Raw genomic sequence first — 23,035 nt, 5'->3', positions numbered from 1 at the left:
CTGATTCTGATCCTTTGATAATTTGGGGAGAGGGTGCCATGGGCATGAAGGTGATACCTGATCCATCAACAATATCAGTCTACCCCAATTACATTGCGATCCCTGTTAACCTTGGCAATCTCAGTGTTATGTTTCATTGTCATGAACCAACAATATCTATAAGAAAAAAACCAACAAGGAATTAGAAATGTTGTTAAATCACTTTATTTCGAATTGAGAGCCTGTCTAACTTCTTGGAACAAATTATAACTCTATTACTTCCACATCCATTATCCCTTGATTCATACACAAAACACTGTGTGATGCCAGAGTGATGGAATAAAAATCGACATTTCACACTCACACTGGCACAATAAACCTGCAGCTTACTCCTCAAATGAATACTGTGGAAAAAAATGCAGTACAAAACCTCATTAACAATTCAGAGAATCTGGATCACCTTAAACGTGATCTTAAACAAAAAGCAGGTCAATCAATCAGTGGAACTGAAAGTGAGGCTTTTGAGGACTTTGAAGGAAGTGAGGGCAGAAATTGCGAGAGCACTCGCCATAATCTTTCAATCTTTCCTGGACTTAGGGAGATGAGAGAAGAAAAGGGAATTGCAAAAAATTACAGCCTTGTTCAAGAAAGGTTGTAAGGATAATGTCAGCAAACATAGACCAGTCATTTTAACCTCTGAGGTAGGGAAGCTTTGAGAAACAATTATTCAGGATTAGATTAGTAGTCACATGGAAAAACATGGGTTGATCAGGAAGAGTCACGGTGGCATGGTGGCACAGTGCCAGAGACCCGGGTTCAATTCCTGCCTCAGGCGACTGTCTGTGTGGAGTTTGCACATTCTCCCCTGTGTCTGCGCGGGTTTCCTCCGGGAGATCCAGTTTCCTCCCACAGTCCAAAAATGTGCAGGTTAGGTGAATTGGCCATGCTAAATTGCCCCTAGTGTTAGGTGAAGGGGTAAATGTAGGGGAATGTGTCTGGGTGGGTTGCGCTTTGGAGGATCAGTGTGGACTTGTTGGGAGTAACAGGGAGTGCGCATTGGCAGTAACAGGGAGAGAGCGTTGGGAGTAAGAGAAAGAGAGCATTGGGAGTAACAGGGAAAAAGCACTGGGAGTAACAGAGAGAGAGCATTGGGAGTAACAGGGAGAGTGTTGGGAGTAACAGAGAGAGAGCATTGGGAGTAACAGGGAGAGAGCGATGGGAGTAACAGATAGAGAGCATTGGGAGTAACAGGGAAAGAGCATTGGGAGTAACAGAGAGAGAGCATTGGGAGTAACAGGGAGAGTGTTGGGAGTAACAGAGAGAGAGCATTGGGAGTAACAGGGAGAGAGCGTTGGGAGTAACAGAGAGAGAGCATTGGGAGTAACAGGGAGAGTGTTGGGAGTAACAGAGAGAGAGCATTGGGAGTAACAGGGAGAGAGCGTTGGGAGTAACAGAGAGAGAGCATTGGGAGTAACAGGGAGAGAGCGTTGGGAGTAAGAGAGAGAGAGCATTGGGAGTAACAGGGAAAGAGCATTGGGAGTAACAGAGAGAGAGCATTGGGAGTAACAGGGAGAGTGTTGGGAGTAACAGGAAGAGTGCTGGCAGTAACAGAGAGAGCGCGTTTCCACACTGTAGGGAATCTACTCTAATCAGAATTTCTAAAGGGAAAATGGTGTTGAACCAACTTGGAGTTTTTTGAAGATATAACAGGAAGGATCAATGAGGATAACACTGTTATTGCGTGTACATGGAATTCCAGAAGGTGTTCAATACAAAACCACACAGTAGACTTGTGAGAATAGTTGCAGGTCATAGCATAAAAGGGACAGTAGCAACTTGGATACAAAATTCGCTCAGCAATATGAAACGGAGAGTAATCACCAATGGATATTTTTCAGGCTGGAGGAAGGTTCATAACGGAGGTTGGCAAGGGTCAGTCTTTTCTTAATATATATTAATAATCTGGATCTGAGTGTGCCGGGGACAATCTCAAAGTTTGCAGATGACACTGAACTTTGGAGAATTATAAACTGTGAGGCGGACAGTGTGGCACTCCAAAAGGATATTGACAAGTTGATGATGTGGACAACTAGGTTGCAGATGGGTTTCAATGCAGAGACATGAAAGGTGATGCATTTTGGTTGGAAGAACATTGAAAGACAATATAAAAACTTCCTCACATAGCGAATAGTTAGGGTATGGAAACACTGGAAGTGATGGAGGCAGGTTCAACTGAGGCATCCAAAAGGGCCTTCATTTGGATAGAAATACTGTGCAAGGTTATGGGGAAAAGGAGATTGGCGCTGCATTATGACGCTCATTTGAGGAGCTGGTGCAAACACGACAGGCTGAATTGCCACCTGTAACAACTCTGATCCTGTACCTGAACGACCAGAGGAAAACAATTCTATTCTCAGCAGCAGCACAGACATTTTCTTAAAGTAAAAGGAAGTTATAAAAATGTAGTCAGGATGGTTAAAATACAACACAAGGCTAAGGAAAAAAATATAACAAGCAGGAAAGAAATTGCTGAAGGAAACAAATAAACGTAATTTCAACAGCCACAAACCCTAGAACAAAAGACAAAGGTTCAGAAGATAAGAATGCACATGTCTGTTGTGGTTCTGTTCGCCGAGCTGGGAATTTGTGTTGCAGACGTTTCGTCCCCTGTCTAGGTGACATCCTCAGCGCTTGGGAGCCTCCTGTGAAGCGCTTCTGTTGTGTTTCCTCCGGCATTTATAGTGGCCTGTCCCTGCCGCTTCCGGTTGTCAGTTTCAGCTGTCCGCCGCAGGGGCTGGTATATTGGGTCCAGGTCGATGTGCTTATTGATTGAATCTGTGGATGAGTGCCATGCCTCTAGGAATTCCCCGGCTGTTCTCTGTTTGGCTTGTCCTATAATAGTAGTGTTGTCCCAGTCGAACTCATGTTGCTTGTCATCTGCGTGTGTGGCCACTATAAATGCCGGAGGAAACATCACAGAAGCGCTTCACAGGAGGCTCCCAAGCACCAAGGGTGTCACCTAGACAGGGGACGAAACGTCAGCAACACAATTTCCCAGCTCGGCGAACAGAACCACAACAATGAGCACCCGAGCTACAAATCTTCTCACAAACAATGCACATGTCTATCTACTTTACTTTAAAAGCTGGTGACTGTATGGACTGGACTCGACTGCCCATTGAAGGTCTCAGAAACATTTTTACCATGGGAAATCTCAAAGGGAAACTGGATAGATGTTTGAGGGAATCAGCAACTGGGCAGCATTGCAGACAAAGCAGATAGACTGCTGGCCATGTGCCCATTGCACAGCTGCCCCTACATTCATGTGTATTGCTCCTTTACAGTGCTGAGTGCATTGCTGTTTATTTCCAGCGCTTTCTATTTTTATTTCATTATAGTCAGTTCTTCAATGATCTAAGTATTATGATAATTTGAGCGAAGTCTTTAACCAATTCTTTGAATAATTACATTGTCTAATCAGATTTTTATCTCTACACTGAGAAACTTGCTGCTGTTTGACCGATTCTGATGTTTCATTGTGACGGCTCTTTTCTAAGAATTGGACAGATATTCACAATGTCGCCTCTGTGCAGATACAAGTTTGGTAGTGGCTTTAACTACCACAGTGCAAGGAGGGCCTGACTGTGTTATCAAAAGGCATACAATCACAGGACACAGATCCTCATTGCATCCTGTTTACATTCAAATTAAAATTCAACAACAACAACAATGTTAAAACTGGCAATTACATGCCTGGAGAGTGACTGGGCAATCGCTACAAATTAAGCTAATATCTTTGTACACATGGAGGCGAGATCCTGCATAGTCTGCTATCAGGAGGGCAGGGCAGACAGTTGGAAAACTTGACAAAGGGATGACGTAGTCAACCTTAGAGCAGATTGTAGGCTGGGCTGCAGAGAGGTCAAGCAGCATATTACATAAAGGCCACAGTGATGGGAAATGCTGTCCATGACTTTCTTTATGGTGTTCTGGTGTACTGTGAAGAGTGGAAATGTGATTTGAGGACCTCAAACAGGGAGCTGCAGGACAGCAGTGATATCAGGCTCAGCAGCAGAAATGGGAAGTTGAGGCTAAATGATAACTTGACAAGACAGCACAGGTTTCTGGGTGGGTGGGCAGTGGTGATGAGGCAACAGTTTGAAAAGGGCCAATATCAAATGTGGGAACAAGTCATTCACAATATCAGGAGCATGGGGCTGAGTGACGAGGAGTTCAGACTCAGAGATTGAGCTCTGAACAGACATCAAGAGAAAAACTACAGGGCCAAAGTTCAAAGTTATGGGAATGCTCAGTTTGTAGCAGAGGCAGCTGAACAGACATTCTGTATCTGTCTGCTACTGAGGAATCCACCAACATCTTCCACATGATAACGGTAATGTTGGAGAGAGCAGGAGAGGGGGAATTAGGGAGCTAGTTTATAGAACAGAAAATAGGGCTGGGAGACACATGTGGAATCAGAGGTGATCTCATTGAAGCTTACAAAATTCTGACAGAGTATGACAGGGTGTATGTAGATTGGACATTTTCTCTGCCTGATAAGTCTAGAACCTTTGGCTTACGCGTTTTAGCACTGAGGTGAGGAGGAATTTCTTCACTTGGAGGACGGTGAATCTTTTTTATTCTCTACTCAGAGGGCTATCGAAACTCAATCACTGAGCATGTTCAAGACAATAATCAGTGGATTTATGAGTATTAATGTCATCAAGGAATATGGGGATCGCATAGCAAAGTTCCTTTAAGTGAGAAGATCAGCCTGGATTTAACTGAATGGCAGAATACACTCAATGGACTGAATGGTCTACTGTTGTTCCGATGCTCCAACTTCCATTCTCCAAGATGACCCCGGTGGCTATAACAGACAAAAGTACAGCCCATTCAAGCTTTTTAAAGTTCAGGGGACTGAGGTCTAAGTTTGCTACTTTTGAATATGAAGGACCAGAGATCTGAGGTGTACCGGGATGGTAGGGATGGAAGACAGCTGAGCAAGAGGATATCAAAAGCTGGGGAACAAGGTGAAGGAGTGACTAAACAAGATACCCATTATTATGGTCAATGAGAATTTCAGAGTGCGACTGCATTGCTTTTTCTGGGGTGGATGTAGAAGAAAGAGGGACTGAACACTGTCTGAGGGTGGCCACTCACCTGCAGGAGGTTAAGAGACTGTGGGAGATTGTAGTTTAGGGGAATATCCCTGAATATGGGGAAGGGACATCAGGGAAATGTAATCAGCTAACAAAGGTTAGGAACTCTTTTCCCCATGGATGGGGAAACCAACAAGTGGGTAATAAAAATAAAACAAAGAATTGCAGAATTCTGAAACTAAAACAGAAATTGCTGGAGAAACTCAGCAGGTTTGGCAGCATCTGTGGAGAGAGAAGGGGAGTTAAAATTTCAAGTATAGTGTCCCGTCTTCAGATTTGATAGTAGCTAGGAAAGTGTGGTATTAATGTTGAAAATGGTTGAGGGGGTGAGAGAAGGAGTGTATGGATAGGCAGAGATGCAGCCCAGAGAGAGAGAGAGAGAGAGAGAGAGAACAAGAGAACGACAGTTAGGTATATCTGATAGTCTGCTCAGGAGAAAGTAGGTGCAAATGGGTTGGCTGAGCTTAAAGCAGCTCATGTCTTGACAGGGCCCCTGGGGTGAGGGGGTGGGTAAGGACATAGAAGAGGGTTCAGGTTCTACAATTACTGAACTCGCTATGTCCTGCAGGATGCCCAAGCGGGAAATAAGGTGCTGTTCTTCCAGCTTGTGCAGAGCTTCACTAGAGCACTGCAGCAAAGCCTAGGACAGAGATGCTGCCAGTGAATAGGGCAGCGTGTAGAGGTGGCAGGCAACTGGAAGCCCAGTGTCATTGTTGCAGTCATGAGCAGGGTTATCATGCACACCATGATGGCAGGAGGGACTGGCACTAGCTTCTTAGTCCAGTTAGAGCTGCAGTTCATTGAGCAGAACCTTACCTTGGGGTGCCGCAAAAATCCATGTGATATTTCTGTCAGCAGAACATTATGACATTATGACAGGAGAAGATTGATTATGCTCACTAGTGGAAGGCATTCTGCAAGTAACCTGTAGAGGTCACAGAAAAATATGAACACTTCAACTACAAATGAACATCGACCATAAATCTTAGAATCCTTACAGTGTGGAAACAGGCCCTTCGGCCTAACAAGTCCACACTGACCCTCCAAAGAGTATCTCACCCAAACCCATTCCCTATTACTCTACATTTACCCCTGACCAATGCACCTAGCCTACACATCCCTGGACATTATGGGCAATTTAGCCTAACCTGCACATCTTTGGATTGTGGGAGGAAACTGGAGCACCCAAAGGAAACCCACACAGACACGGGGAGAATGTACAAACTCCACACAGACAGCCGCCTGAGGCTGGAATCCAACCCAGGTGCCGAGCGCTGTGAGGCCACAGCGCTAACCACTGAGCCACTGTGCCACCCCAAAAGACTTGATATCTCCTGATTTGGACAAAATGGCTCTGTGGCTCCAGTAATTGGACTGGCTTTGTGTCACTTTACAGCAGGACACTATAAATGGAGGGGCCTGGCAGGGTGTTTACTTTCGTCGGGATGCAGAGCTAAGGTCTGTAGAAAGCATACTAAATATCTCCAGGGCTGCACTGTAGCAATCGTCAGACACTGCTCTGTGCTAGCAACTGATAAGAAGCTCAAAACGGCCCAGCCCTCCCTCCCTTCCCCTCCTCCCAGCCGGGCTATCTGCCCTTTCGTGTTTTATTGTGAGCTGCAGGTTCACTCTTTCGCTGATTGCTTCAAATGATTGTATACAGATTGTGCTTTATTGCTACTTATCTGCAGCTTCACAGAAATGGAGAATTAGAACAATGGTAACAGCAGAGGTGACAGGAGGGTGTAATGTAGATGAAATATTAGTTAGCACTACCCTGAGCACAGGGGTAGATTTAAACTCTTACTTCCATGACAGGTGTTTCTGAAACAAGAAGATTTATGACATTGGAAAGTTAGATATTACAACACTCCCTTCTCCAGTACTGAGCAGTCACATTAACTATAAATTCCAACTCCCTGACTAGCAATTTTAGTCTTGTAATTTAAGCATTTTATCAATATTGTTCTGTGTGAAAATAGTACAAATTAGTATTCAATACACGTTTACACATTTTTTTCAGTTTAATATCACTAGCTTGACAGCATTGGGTGAAGGACAGGGTCTGCATATTAATTGAAGCCTCTGTCCCTACATTAACTCTATTGATGGTCCTGCACAATACACAGCCACTGTGATTAATGCGTAATTTATACACAGGTCACTTTACAAAAGCCTTCATACATGGCCAAACTGAACTAATTTGTCCACATAACAATGACACCAAGAATCAGCAGAAAATGCTAATTCACAATTCCCTTATCGTCAGGAATAGGGCAGTTCTGCACAATACAAATATCTGTCTCTACACAGTATAAATTCTAGTTTCCTTCCAATCCTTTAACACATCCTTCTTTCTTTTTTATCAGATGATTATAAAGGGGACACTAAAAGAACAACGGAAAACTGCATATTAATAAAAATACAACCAACACTTCAGTAATAAAAATAACAAGTATTGCCAATTTATTGGACCAGGTACAGGCATTAAGTTGTAAAAACACAGTAGGTCAGGCAGCATTGGAGAAGCAGGAAAGTTGACATTTCGCGTCAGAATCCTTCATCGGGACCTTCACGAGATCTGATGAAAGTCGTTGACTTTTCTGCTTCTCTGATGCTGTCTGACCTGCTGTGTTTTTCCAGCTCCACATTTTTTTGACTCTGACTTCCAGCATCTGCAGTCCTCACTATCTACAGGCATTCAGTTTCCTCTTCTTCACTCTTCAAGTTCAGTTCAATTCACAGAACTGCTTCCAGTGACTGGCTGGGCTGCATGTTATCGAGTCATAGAGTCAGACCCTTCGGTCCAACCCGTCCATGCTGACCAGATATCCCAACCCAATCTAGTCCCACCTGCCAGCACCCGGCCCATATCCCTCCAAACCCTTCCTATTCATATACCCATCCAAATGCCTCTTAAATGTTGCAATTGTACCAGCCTCCACCACTTCCTCTGGCAGCTCATTCCTCTGCATGAAAATGTTGCCCCGTAGGTCTCTTTTATATCTTTCCCCTCTCACTCTAAACCTATGCCCTCTAGTTCTGGACTCCTCGACCCCAGGGAAAAGACTTTGCCTATTTACTCTATCCATGCCCCTCATAATTTTGTAAACCTCTATAAGGTCACTCCTCAGCCTCCGACGGTCCAGGGAAAACAGCCTCAGTCTGCTCAGCTTCTCCCTGTAGCTCAAATCCTCCAACCCTGGCAACATCCTTGTAAATCTTTTCTGAACTTTTTCAAGTTTCACAACATCTTTCCGATAGGAAGGAGACTAAATTGCATGCAATATTCCAACAGTGGCCTAACCAATGTCCTGTACAGCCGCGACATGATCTCCCAACTCTTGTACTCAGTACTCTGACCAATAAAGGAAAGTATGTTCATCCAGTTTTTGTGCAGAGTGTGACTGACACAAGCTCGAGAACAGCACATGTGCAGCTGTCCTACAGCTGGGTTTGCAGTGAAGACCACAACATTGGGGAAGGCCAGCGTAGGACTTCAGTCAGAATAGAATGGCAGCCCCGATTGCACACTTTGGCTAATCCAGCACTCTTTCCACAGTGACACGAACCACGTTTTGGAAAACTGCTGAGGGGTATTTATTCAAAGGAATACTGTTAATGAAAGAATGTTGGCCTTTAGTCTATTTGACATAGTTTTATTGCACTTGTGATGACTAGCAGATGTTAGAGAAGTTCAAATATAAAGGATTCACAGCTGGGATTTATCACAATTGGATCTTGCTCACTGACAACACTTGAATCTCCTCCAACTCCAAGTTTAAATTAGGCCTTGGATGTCCACTTTCTAATGAGGCAAGTTATTCAAAGCAAGGAACATGAATCAATATGGCATTAGCTCTATTCTTTGAATATTAATATTTCATCTTCATCTCGGCTAAACAGCACAGATAAAAATGACTCACCATTGTTAATACTGCTCAACCCTCTAAAATTTGAACTAGACAATGAGGAACCATAACCTTAACTGAAGGTAAATATTTCATCCGTTAAATCACCAGAGCGTACCAATCATATCTATAAAAAAATCATTTTGTTGTTCTCATTCACTTTCCATTCCATCAGGAAAATCCACAGGAGATATAAACATGCAGCTGTGTATGTAGAGAGAGGAGCATTTCACCTCTATACACATTTAACACCAGTGGGATGCTACGTCAAGGCAGAAATATTCCTAACAGGATAAAGTTAAGGTAATTCTTGGGGGAAAACAGTGAATATAATTAGGCACAGTTGAAACAGGTTTTTAATCGAGAGTGTGTTGCTGGAAAAGCACAGCATGTCAGGCAGCATCCAAGGAGCAGGAGAATCAACGTTTCGGGCAAAAGCCCTTCATCAGGAAAATAAAACTTCCCATCACCAAACCATCATCTCCTAGACTGTACATAACCTCATCACATCAGGGGATCTCCCATCCACAGCTCCCAACCTTACAGTTCGGGAACCCCGCACCACCCCGTTCGAAAATAAAAAAAACAAGTCCTGAAACAGACTTTAACCCATCTCTGTCTGCCTGTGCAGCTGCTCTGGAATGAAATGGGATCGTTTTATGATTTCCTTTAAGTTATGCAGTCATAGGAGGTGAATGTCACCAGTAAAAGGATTCACTGATGGTACTGAATGTTCAGGGGAGCTGGTGAGACTCTCTCTCTTGTTAGAAATGAATATTGCCCACAGCACAAACCTTACCAGTGACTTATCAGCCTCAACCTGGATTTTACCAAGGCTTTACACCACATAGAAATGGTCTGTTTCAGCATCTGAATGGTATTGAACATTTCAGTTATCAGAAAGCATCCCCCAGTTGAGACCTCAGATGGACGGAACGCTGTTGATGTGGATAGGTGGGCCTGCTCCTACTTATTCAAAATTGTTTGCTTGAGTCGGTCCTGAATGACTAACTCCTCCCTGGTACTTTACATCAACACAATGTGACTGTTTCAGATGAGTGAACAAACTAATTTATCTGGGTTTAGCAGAGCCCTGCTTTCTTAACAACCAGAAAAACATTTCCATGTGATGTGTCACAGAGCCATATGCTTTAGAAAGATCTTTGATCCCTGCTCTGCTATCAACTAAACTGACCTCAGTTGAATCAATAGACTTGTATGTCTTCACAGGATGTCACTATCATTGGTAAGGGCAGTGTTGCTTACCCCAAACTGCCTTTCAGAAGTGGTGGTGACCTTTTTTTTAAATTGCTACATCCATGTTGTGTAGGGACCGACAACTGTGCTGTTCGGGAGGAAGTTCTGCGATTTTGATCCAATGACAGTGTAAAAACATTGATTATTTCCAAGTCAGGGAAACTTGCAGGGGATGGTGTTCCCACGCATCTGCTATCTTTGTCCTTCTAGAAGATAGCGGTTGTAGGTTTGGAAGGAGCTTTTGAAGCAGCCTTCATAAGTTACAGAAGGCATTGTGTAGATCATACAGGCTGCTGATACTGAATGCTGGTGGTAGGGTGAGTGAATGTTGTGCCAGTAGTGGGCTGCTTTGTTCTGGACCCATCCAAGTAAATAAAGAGTAAACCATTGTACTGCTGACCTGTGCCTTATACATGGTAGACAAGCTTGGGGAGTCAGGATGTGAGTTATCAATCGCTGTATTCCCAGTGTCAGCATTCTGCTCGAGTAGCCACATTAATTATGAGCTGGTTCAGTTATTTTGTTGGTCAGTAGTAACACAAGATGGGGAATTCAGCAATGGCAATATCATTGAATGTTACAGTAAGATGGTCAAGTTCTCTCTTGGTATTTAATGGTCCTTGCTTGGCTCTTGTGTGGCTGTACATTACAGCCAATTACTAACCTCAAGGTGCTGTGCATAGACCATTTTAGTATCTGAGGAATAACAAATGGAATTACAAATAGGTTCCAATTGCAATTTGAAAGATTCATTTAAACCTTTAAACTCCACTTCCCTATTTTGGGGATCATTCCATGTTGTGGTTCTGTTCGCCGAGCTGGGAATTTGTGTTGCAGACGTTTCGTCCCCTGTCTGGGTGACATCCTCAGTGCTTGGGAGCCTCCTGTGAAGCGCTTCTATGATCTTTCCTCCGGCATTTGTAGTGGTTTGAATCTGCCGCATCCGGTTGTCAGTTCCAGCTGCCCATTGCAGTGGCTGGTATATTGGGTCCAGGAGGAGAAAGTGAGGTCTGCAGATGCTGAAGATCAGAGCTGAAAATGTGTTGCTGGAAAAGCACAGCAGGTCAGGCAGCATCCAGGGAACAGGAGAATCGACGTTTCGGGCATAAGCCCTTCTTATGGGCTTATAAGTGGCTACTAAGGATAGCTGGTCGTGTCGTTTCGTGGCTAGTTGGTGTTCATGGATGTGTGCTGTTATGAGTCCTAGTGGTCGCAGTAGTCTGGCTGTCAGTTCAGAAATGGTCTTGATGTATGGTAACGTGGCTAGTCCTTTGGATTGCGGCATATCCTCATTCCGTTGTCTTTTCCTTACGCATCTGTTGATGAAATTGCGCGGGTATCTGTTTTTGGCAAATACATTGTTCTGATTCCTGAAGAAGGGCTTATGCCCGAAACGTCGATTCTCCTGTTCCCTGGATGCTGTTTGACCTGCTCCGCTTTTCCAGCAACACATTTTCAGTATATTGGGTCCAGGTCGATGTGCTTATTGGTTGAATCTGTGGATGAGTGCCATGCCTCTAGGAATTCCCTGGCTGTTCCCTGTTTGGCTTATCCTATAATAGTAGTGTTGGCCCAGTCGAATTCATGTTGCTTGTCATCTGCGTGTGTGGCTACTAAGGATAGCTGGTCGTGTCGTTTCGTGGCTAGTTGGTGTTCATGGATGCGGATCATTAGCTGTCTTCCTGTTTGTCCTATGTAGTGTTTTGTGCAGTCCTTGCATGGGATTTTGTACACTACATTAGTTTTGCTCATGCTGGGTATTGGGTCCTTCGTTCTCGTGAGTTGTTGTCTGAGAGTGGTTAGTTTGTGTGCTGTTATGAGTCCTAGTCATCGCAGTAGTCTGGCTGTCAGTTCAGAAATGGTCTTGATGTATGGTAACGTGGCTAGTCCTTTGGATTATGGCATGTCCTCATTCCGTTGTTTTTACCTTACGCATCTGTTGATGAAATTGCGCGGGTATCTGTTTTTGGCGAATACATTGTTCTGATGCACTGCAGTGTGTTGTGGCCCTTTTGAATAGAGGAAGAACAACACCTATACAATGTATTCATCAAAAACGGAAACCCGCGCAATTTCATCAACAGATACCTAAGGGAAAGACAACGGAATGAGGACATGCCACAACCCAAAGGACTAGCCACATTACCATACATCAAGACCATTTCTGAACTGACAGCCAGACTACTGCGACCACTAGGACTCATAACAGCACACAAACCAACAGCCACTCAGACAACAACTCACCAGAATGAAGGACCCGATACCCAGCGTGAGCAAAACAAATGTAGTGTACAAAATCCCATGCAAGGACTGCACCAAAACACTACATAGGACAAACAGGAAGACAGCTAACGATCCGCATCCATGAACACCAACTAGCCACGAAACGACACGACCAGCTATCTTTAGTAACCACACACGCAGATGACAAGCAACATGAATTCGACTGGGCCAACACTACTATTATAGGACAAACCAAACAGAAAACAGCCAGGGAATTCCTAGAGGCATGGCACTCATCCACAGATTCAACCAATAAGCACATCGACCTGGACCCAATATACCGACCGAAGTGGCAGATTCAAACCACTACAAATGCCGGAGGAAAGATCACAGAAGCGCTTCATGGGAGGCTCCCAAGTGCTGAGGATGTCACCTAGACAGGGGACGCAATGTCTGCAACACAAATTCTCAGCTCGGTGAACAGAACCACAACAACGAGCACCCGAGCTACAAATCTTCTCCCAAACTTTGATCATTCCATGTAGTCTTCACTATTAGGAAGAATCGTTTCCCAGCTAAAATCATAAATTTTCCTTTCATCAATCTGTACCTTTATTAGATTGTAGTTTAATTTGAGTACAGTTCGGATCAACCCTCTCCTGAATGCTGTATTTAGCTGATTATCAATGCAACACTTCTTTGTTTCCAAATTGTGGGAGGATCGCCTATATATTCATTCCTAAAAACTGATCAGTGCAGGTTCCATCCCCGACCTCACCACTCGATTTATACCTCTGCCACTGGAAATTAATCTATTTTGAGCTCTGTAATCCTAACCAGGATCTCTCCGCCTGTGATGTCAAACTCATTAAGTTTAATTATAGGAAGACAATGATGGCTAACATGTAAGTAGTATTTTCCCGAGAGAAAACCTCCAGGAAATTATCATTTAGTAGGTTAAATGTTTTTAGTTTGACCTTGTTTGAATCCTAAATCTCAGATTATCCTGTTGTTCGAACACTGCTTGCCAGTAATTTATACAACTTGTGTGCATGGGACCCAGCGACATTCATGGTCAATGAGTTAATGTGAGGATCAGCCTTTTTGGCAAGTGAGGACAGGAGCATTTACCCCAGCAAAAAGGAGATATAAAAAAGGGAAGGAATAAGTCATGCAAGGCAAAGCATTTTACCACACTGACAAACAAAAAAGTTTTTTTTTCCATTTAAATTTTTTTAAAAAACTAATTATGGTCTTTTTAAAATGTTAGAAAGCCATTATGGGAGCCTCTGAAATGTTCACCTTCTTCCTCAACCAAGGATTGCGCAGCTCCATTGTTGGCAGGACCTTCAATCGGGTCCAACCCATCTCCCGTACTTCCGCCCTCACCCGTTCTCTTCCCTCTTGCAACAGCGATAGAGTTCCCTTTGTCCTCACCTACCATCCCACCAGAAGATCTTTAGCCACCATTTCTGCTACCTCAAGTAAGATGCCACCACCAGACACATATTCCCCTCCCCTCCCTTGCCCGCTGCACACTTTGCTCTACCACTCATCTTAGTGTCATCCACAACGTTTGGCACACTACACGTGGATCTGGTACTGTAATTTTTCATATAAATCTACAATTTCAAACAAACCTTAAAAACCTAAAATGGGTGAATTGTGAATTATCTAATTTCCGGCCTCCTTAATCTCAGTCTCCACTTTAAGTGAATATTCACGTAAGGTTACAGTAAATTCCAGATTGCTGAACCTAACTACTTCATTTTTCACACAAATGCCAAAACAGCAAATGTTAAATGTTTCTCATCACAAACCAGTGACAGATGCACACACCAAAAAGCTAAGTGCAAATATCTTCAACATGAATACAATTTATATTTCGTTAAGAATGATTTATTTGGTTTTCCATTAGTATTTTACCAGGATAATAAAACAAAAGAGATAAAGATCCAAAGTTATCTTTTGCTGGAAGCATGAAAAGAATCCATGCTTGATAAACAGCAGCACTGCAGTGTGTCATAGTCCAGTTGGGCACCTTAAAAATCTAACTACAATGAAGCAGTATAAAATACTGACACTAAATTTCTCCTCATCAGCACATTTCTTACAATATTGTGTTGTGAAATGATACAGCTGAGTAACACATTCTGCTCAGAAGCCTTATTTTATGTCCTGGCTTGAAATAGTGGCGCTGAAATAAATACCAGTGATACAAGACTCGCAGACCAACACAGCTGGCTTCATTACTTGCTCCACAGAAAATGTCCCCGTTCATTCCCAGTGTAGTACTGAAACATTCCTTATCAACAAGAAACAATTTTGAAACTCTGGGGAAAAAAAACTTCATTGTCACAGGAGAACACTCCCATCTGATGTTTTACATTAAAATTCCCAGTAGATGTTACTTAGAAGAAAATCTGAAATGTAGGAAATTTCACTGTAAAAACACAATCAATGACAACAGAAATGAATTGACAAAAATTAGCAGCGTTTGAATGTGACCCGAAGTTGGGTAGGGGGGTCAATGCATTTCTACATCCATGCTGGTCATATTTATACGACATAGGAGCCATTTTAACTTGCGCACAACTTATGGGGTTAAAATAGGGCCCTAACCTTCATTGCTGAACTAAAGTAACCAGCATTTGATGGGATACATTTTATTATCCAGGGTGCTGACTGTGGTTAGAAGGAGAAATGGTAAATTATTCAACTTAGAGGAGTTCCTCCACTTCGTAGGAGGAACAGATCTGCCGAGTACTGTGCATCTTCAATGTTAAGGAGTTGGAACGTCCAGATGTACAGCAAGTCAATAAGTCACTGAAGGCTAACATGTAGGTACAGCAAGCAATTAGGAAGGCTGTAGAATATTGAACTATGTTGAAAGAGGATTTGAGTACAGGCATATTGAAGTCTTGTTTCAAGTGTGTAGAAATTTGGTTAGACTGCACAGGAGTACTGTGGGCATTTCTGGTCTCATTATCACAGAAAGGATATTATTGCACTAGACACGGTGCAATGACGTTTCTTCAGACATGTTCCTGGGACGGCAGGATTGTTCTATGAAGAGAAAGTTTGGCAAACTGGACCTGTATTCTCTGTGGTTTCACAGAATGAGAGGTGATCGCGTTGAAGATTACAAAATGCTTAAAGGGAGGGATAGGGTAGATGCAGGTAAAACAGATGCCCCTCACCTCAAGGACTCATGACTGAGGAGTTTTCTTTTCGACTGAAGAAGAGTCTTACCAGACTTGAAATGCTAATTCTGTTACTCTTTCTTCACAGATGCTGCCAGAACTGTTGGAGTTCTCTACCACAGGAGACTGTGGAAGCTCAATCATTGTCAATGCTTAAGATTTCTGATTATCGGTGGTGTAAAGAGTTATGGGGTATTTGTCAATAAAAGGCAGTGAATGTTCTGTCAGCCATGTTTGCATTAAATGGCACAGCAGGATTTACAGGCTGAATGGCCTAATCCTGTTCCTATGTTGGACTTAGTTCAGCAGGACGAGTTCTCAGTATCTGCTGTCTGAACTAGCAAAGACTCAACCCTATACTAGTCTGTTTTCTGAAGTGATGTAGCAATTGTCCTCCTTGCCACAGAAGTGAAGATGAAGATACAAGTATGTCCCGATGAGACTCAGGTGGCTTTAAACGGGTACACTTGCTGAAGGAAGACAAATCAAGGTAACCATCCATGTCAAACCAGCATTTCAAACCAGATTCCAATAGATCAACAGAAAGCTAGGGAACTGTTCATGAAAGGCCACCCTTTGGGAGGACTTAAATTCTTCCCATTTCACATCAACTGGCCTATTATCCCAACACCTGGAATGCATGGAGCGAGGGAATTAACTGAACAGGCAAAATAAAACTGAAGTAGTTCTTACAAGCAAGTTAAAATCCAACATTCCATCTGTTCCTGTGCTGTCTAGACTTAGACAAGTCAACTGTCTCTGGGGTGAAAAGAGCATATCTCCATCAAATAAACAGGGACTCTGCCTACAATGACTTGTTATTACCTTGATGGAGAAATTCCTCAGTATAGGCAGTCCCACATTGTGAATGGTCTCCTTTCTGGAGTCTATTCGCAAATCAATTTGTACCCGAGTCGGAACACAGTGCAGAACAACGTTAAGCAGCTGTTCATAATCATAGGAAATGTTTGAATCTTGGGTCTTTAAAATTATACCCCTGTATGGGATTGCATTCCAAAAGTACAAGTGTTCATAAATCGGGGAACCACCAGTATAGTGATGAACCCCCGTATAGTGATGAACCCCCTGTACGGTGATGAACTCCCTGTATGGTGATGAACCCCCTGTACGGTGATGAACACCCCTGTACGGTGATGAACTCCCTGTACGGTGATGAACTCCCTGTACGGTGATGAACTCCCTGTACGGTGATGAGCCCCCTGTAGAGTGATGAACCCTCTGTATGAGGATGATGAACCCTAGTCTGGTGATGAGCCCCCTGTACGGTGATGAATCTCTTGTATTGTGATGAATCTGCTGCACGGTTATGAATCCCCTGGATAGTGATGAACACCCCTGTACAGTGATGAGCCCCTATGTGGTGATGAACCCTAGTCTGGTGATGAAACCCCTGTATTGTGATGAATCTGCTCTAAGGTGATGAACGCCCCTGTACAGTGACGAACCCCTGTATGATGATGAACTTCCTGTACGGTGATGAACCCCCTGTACGGTGATGAACCTCCTGTATAGTGACGAACACCCCTGTATGGTGATGAACACCCCTGTATGGTGATGAAACCCCTGTATAGTGATGAACCCACTGTACGGTGATGAGCCCCCAGTACGGTGATGAACCCCCTGTACGGTGATGAACACCCCTGTACGGTGATGAGCCCCATGTGGAGTGATGAGCCCCCAGTACGGTGATGAACCCCCTATATAGTGATGAACCCTCTGTACGGTGATGAACACCCCTGTACGGTGATGAGCCCCCTGTACGGTGATGAACACCCCTGTACGGTGATGAGCCCCCTGTACGGTGATGAGCCCCCTGTATAGTGATGAACCCCTTGTACGGTGATGAACACCCCTGTATGGTGATGAGTGCCCTGTATGGTGATGAGCACCCTGTACGGTGATGAACCCCCTGTATGGTGATGAGCACCCTGTACGGTGATGAACCCCCTGTATAGTGATGAGCACCCGGTACGGTGATGAACCCCCTGTATGGTGATGAGCACCCTGTACGGTGATGAATGCCCTGCACGGTGATGAACCCCCCTGTATAGTGATGAACCCCCTGTACGGTGATGAACACTCCTGTACGGTGATGAATGCCCTGTACGGTGATGAGCGCACTGTACGGTGACGAACCCCCTGTATGGAGATGAACCTTAGTCTGGTGATGAGTCCCCTGTATGGTGATGTACCTTAGTATGGTGATGAGCCCCCTGTACGGTGATGAACCCTCTGTGCGGTGATGAACCCCCTTACGGTAATGTACCTTAGTCTGGTGATGAGCACCCTGTATAGTGATGAACCCCCTGTACGGTGATGAATCCCCTATTTGGTGATGAACCCCCTGTACGGTGATGAGCCCCTATACGGTGATGAACCCCCTGTACGGTGATGAACCCCCTGTACGGTGATGAACCCCCTGTACGGTGATGAACCCCCTGTATAGTGATGAACACCCCTGTATAGTGATGAACCCCCTGTACGGTGATGAACCCCCTGTATAGTGATGAACACCCCTGTATAGTGATGAACCCCCTGTACGGTGATGAACCCCCTGTATAGTGATGAACCCCCTGTACGGTGATGAACCCCCTGTATGGTGATTAACCCCCTGTATAGTGATGAACCCCCTATACAGTGATGAACCCCCTGTACGGTGATGAACCCCCTGTATGGTGATGAGCACCCTGTATAGTGATGAACCCCCTGTACGGTGATGAACCCCCTGTACGGTGATGAATCCCCTGTAATGAGATGTACCTTAGTCGGTGATGAACCCCCTGTATAGTGATGAACACCCCTGTACGGTGATGAACCCCCTGTACGGTGATGAGCCCCCTGTATGGTGATGAACACCCCTGTACGGTGATTAACCCCCTGTACGGTGATGAGCCCCCTGTATGGTGATGAACACCCCTGTACGGTGATGAACCCCCTGTATAGTGATGAACCCCCTGTACAGTGATGAACCCCTTGTACAGTGATGAACCCCCTGTACGGTGATGAACCCCCTATACGGTGATGAGCACCCTGTATAGTGATGAACCCCCTGTACAGTGATGAACCCCCTGTACGGTGATGAACCCCCTGTAATGAGATGTACCTTAGTCTGGTGATGAGCCCCCTGTATAGTGATGAACATCCCTGTACGGTGATGAACCCCTTGTACGGTGATGAGCCCCCCTGTATGGTGATGAACACCCCTGTACGGTGATGAACCCCCTATACGGTGATGAGTCCCCTGTATGGTGATGAACCCCCTGTACGGTGATGAACCCCCTGTACGGTGATGAACCCCCTATACGGTGATGAGCACCCTGTATAGTGATGAACATCCCTGTACGGTGATGAACCCCCTGTACGGTGATGAACCCCCTGTATAGTGATGAACACCCCTGTATGGTGATGAACCCCCTGTATAGTGATGAACCCCCTGTACGGTGATGAACCCCCTATACGGTGATGAGCACCCTGTATAGTGATGAACACCCCTGTACAGTGATGAACCCCCTGTACGGTGATGAACCCCCTATACGGTGATGAACCCCCTGTAATGAGATGTACCTTAGTCTGGTGATGAGCCCCCTGTATAGTGATGAACACTCCTGTACGGTGATGAACCCCCTTACGGTGATGAACCCCCTGTATAGTGATGAACCCCCTGTACGGTGATTAGCACCCTGTAAAGTGATGAACCCCCTGTACGGTGATGAGTGCCCTGTACGGTGATGAACCCTAGTCTGGTGATGAACCCCTTGCATAGTGATGAACCCTCTGTATTGTAATGAATCCTTGAACGTGTCAATCTTACAATTGGGTGACTCTTGATTTTGAAACAGTGACTCCTAGTTCTACATTCTTCCATAAGAGAAAACGTCCTCTCCACATAAAGTCATAGAGTCATAGAGATGTACAGCACGGAAACAGACCCTTCGGTCCAACCCGTCCATGCTGACCAGATATCCCAACCCAACCTAGTCCCACCTGCTAGCACCTGGCCCACATCCCTCCATCAATAATTACCTTTCTATAGTTATCTACAGAAACATTATTACAATAAACACTATTACAACATGTTACATTTACTTTGAAAAACTACCAGTAGGGACAATGTGCTGACAACTGAGAGGACACCAGCTTTTCTAGGAGATACATTTCTTTCTCCTTTGCGCGTTCCTGATGGTCAAAGACAACCTTCCAGACCTTAGGAATGATCGTCAGATACGGAAAGAAAGAGTCACAGTTCACTGAAGGAAAGATTGCGTGTACAACGTTGCTTTTGCATATCCAAACATTTTGACTCCATCTTAATGACATAAATATGGTGGATTTCTTTATGTTGAAACTTTATTGCTGGAACAGCACAGCAGGTCAGGCAGCATCCAGGGAACAGGAGATTCGACGTTTCGGGCACAGGCCCTTTTGATTCCTGAAGAAGGGCCTGTGCCCGAAACGTTGAATCTCCTGTTCCCTGGATGCTGCCTGACCTGCTGTGCTTTTCCAGCAATAAAGTTTCAACTTTGATCCCCAGCATCTGCAGACCTCACTTTCTCCTCGTGGATTTCTTTATGCCAAACTGGAGGGGAGCTTCAACGTGAAACAACAATGTTCAATACCAGCAATATTTAGGATCCTAAGCTCACCTCTTTGATCCTGTCCAGCTCATTCTGCAGCGTTTGCTTGGAGATTTCCACTTCAATTAGTCTCTGCCGCAGGGACTCGTTCTCATCTTCCACAGTGACACGCTTCTCCTCCACAGTCTCCAGCTCATGGTGTAGACGCACAGACACATCTTTGGCAACCTGTGAATAACGGCAAAACAACAACTCAGCTCAAATTCTCCTGGAAAATTATCCTTCAAAATAATCCCTCAAGGCTTTGCAGGAAAACAGTGATGCTGTGCATACAAACCAGACTCAGAAAAATGACTTGAAATTATATCACCATTCTGTCATTGACTCAAAATCGAGGAACCTCCTCCCTGACAGTATTCCATACCCAATGGACTGCAGCAGTTCAAGATATCTCAGCATCACCTTCTAAAGGGCAATTTGGCATGAGCCATAAATGAATGAATAAAGAAATTAATCCAGGTCTGTTCACTGGCAATGGTAATGCGCATCATAGGCAAGTTAAGCCACTGACCAGGTTCAGGCAAAGAACTATCGCAGAGCTGACTTATCTGAGGGAAACGCTTGTGGTATTACACCTCTATAGAGATTAATACCTACAGCAGGTGGGAGAATGTTTTAAACAATTTTATTGAAAAAGATGTTGAATCTTTTACAAACTTATAAAATTACTATAAAATAGTATAACAATCTTATAGTAGAACAGCAATAACAATAAACAAACAACTACTCTACTTCACAAACAAACTAGAGGAAAAAAACTATGCATACTACAGTTCAATAAATAATTAAACAAATTAAAATAAATTAGATTGAACTAAGTTAAATTAAAGCACTCAGCGCAACCCCACCAAAACTCTCCATCACTGGGAGCATCAGTTGGCACACCAGTATTTATTAAGGTTTCTTCCTCTCAGGGGCCCCGGGCCAACCAGACACAGCCCTCGCAGCTACACAAAGGCCCTAATCAATATAGCCTACAAGTCTGCATCCATATAGTTCAAAACGGGCCGCCATGTCCTAAAAACGTTTTAATTTTCTGGTGCACCATACTTGTGAGGAAGTCTAGGGGGATATGTTCCATAACTAACCTACTCCATTGCGAAAGTCCTGGGATATTTTCTGATATCCAGCTCATCAGAATGTTCTTCCTTGCACAATATGAAAGAATGTCAAACAATTTCTTCCCATGCGCATCCAAAGAGGGCAGATTTGGCAGACCCAAGGTGAGGGACACCGGATCTACCTTAACCTCGATTCCCAGGATTCCTTCCAAAACACTTGCTATAGCACCCCAATACCTATGACGGCAATGAGTAAGAGTACCAATATCTGTTTTACATTTGGAATACATTGGAGAGATTTCTTTTTTAAATTTCGCAAGCTGCTCCGGAGCCAAATAGATCCTATGGAGAACCTTCAGTTGCATAGCTTGCATCCTATTACAAATTGAAATCTTCCTCACATTCTCCCAAATATCCCCCATGCCTCTGATGAGATCTCCAGCCCCAATTCCTGAGTCTAGATCCCATACAGCTGTTCAATTTCCTTCGAGACATTACCTCCTAGTAAATGCTCGAGAGAGTACCTGTGGACCGAAGTACTCTCCTCTCCACATCAGACTGATAGGGAGTAACCAGTAATGTAGTCTTTTTCTGTATAAAGTCCCTAATATGAAAATAACGAAAGAGGTCCCTACTGGATAATTCATATTTCTGGCTCTGTTGATTGAAAGCCCTCCCCCTCAAATAAGTCTAGGTGGGAGAAATTTTAAAGTAAAATACTTTGTTGTGCTTATTTCACAATAGGAACGTTTTCCAAACTGATTTTAATTTATGTTTCAGTCTGTACTCTGTTGCTACACTCTGAAATTCTAATAACCCACACGATTTGAAAATAATAAAAAAAGTTAACAATGCATCAAAGTAATTTAGTCCATCATTTATCTTCATGTAGATTGTGAAAATTAATATTTACGAAGGTAACAATGCGGGAAGAATTCATCGAGCGAATTTGAGACAGCCACCTTGAAAAATATGTTGTGGATTCAACCAGGAATCAGCCTGTTCTGATTCTCATTTTGTAACAAGGCCAGGCTAACAAAACATCTTCCAAGGAAAAAAGATTACCTTGGGAACAGTGACCATATCTTCGTAAAGTTTAACAGTCAGGTTGAGAGTGAGAAACCGAAATAAGAATAACTATGAAGGAAATGAGTACAGAGCTAGTGAGAGTGGACTGGGAAAAACAGTTCAGCTAAAGAGGGCGGCACGGTGGCACAATGGTTAGCACTGCTGCCTCACAGCGCCAGAGACCCGGGTTCAATTCCTGCCTCAGGCGACTGACTGTGTGGAGTTTGCACGTTCTCCCCGTGTCTGCGTGGGTTTCCTCCGGGTGCTCCGGTTTCCTCCCACAGTCCAAAGATGTGCAGATTAGGTGAATTGGCCATGCTAAATTTCCGGTAGTGTTAGGTAAGGGGTAAATATAGAGGTATGGGTGGGTTGCGCTTCGGCGGGTCGGTGTGGACTTGTTGGGGCCTGTTTCCACACTGTAAGTAATCGAATCGAAAAGAGACAGTTAAAGGATAATGATAGACATTTAAGAAATACTTCATGACTCATAGAAAAAGATATATCCTACAATGAAGG

The 23,035-nt window shown here is 44.0% G+C and overlaps 1 protein-coding gene across 3 annotated transcripts in view; it reads right to left on the bottom strand.

Moving 5' to 3' along the window:
- mtcl1 (microtubule crosslinking factor 1) overlaps nt 1-23,035 on the bottom strand; it is a 211,681-nt gene that overhangs the window by 154,722 nt on the left and 33,924 nt on the right. For all 3 annotated transcript variants that reach the window (XM_043687777.2, XM_043687778.2, XM_043687776.2), the window contains exon 3: nt 20,400-20,558. In XM_043687777.2, the coding sequence (XP_043543712.2) occupies nt 20,400-20,558 (159 nt within the window). The remainder of the gene's footprint in view (nt 1-20,399; nt 20,559-23,035) is intronic.

Source organism: Chiloscyllium plagiosum, unplaced genomic scaffold (assembly GCF_037043375.1).
Source record: "Chiloscyllium plagiosum isolate Xiang-an unplaced genomic scaffold, Cpla_swu_hap1 HiC_scaffold_4, whole genome shotgun sequence".
In the NCBI taxonomy this organism is placed as follows: Eukaryota; Metazoa; Chordata; class Chondrichthyes; order Orectolobiformes; family Hemiscylliidae; genus Chiloscyllium; species Chiloscyllium plagiosum.
The sequence above is the reverse complement of the archived record's forward strand: the minus strand, read 5'-3'. Positions and strand labels throughout refer to the sequence as shown.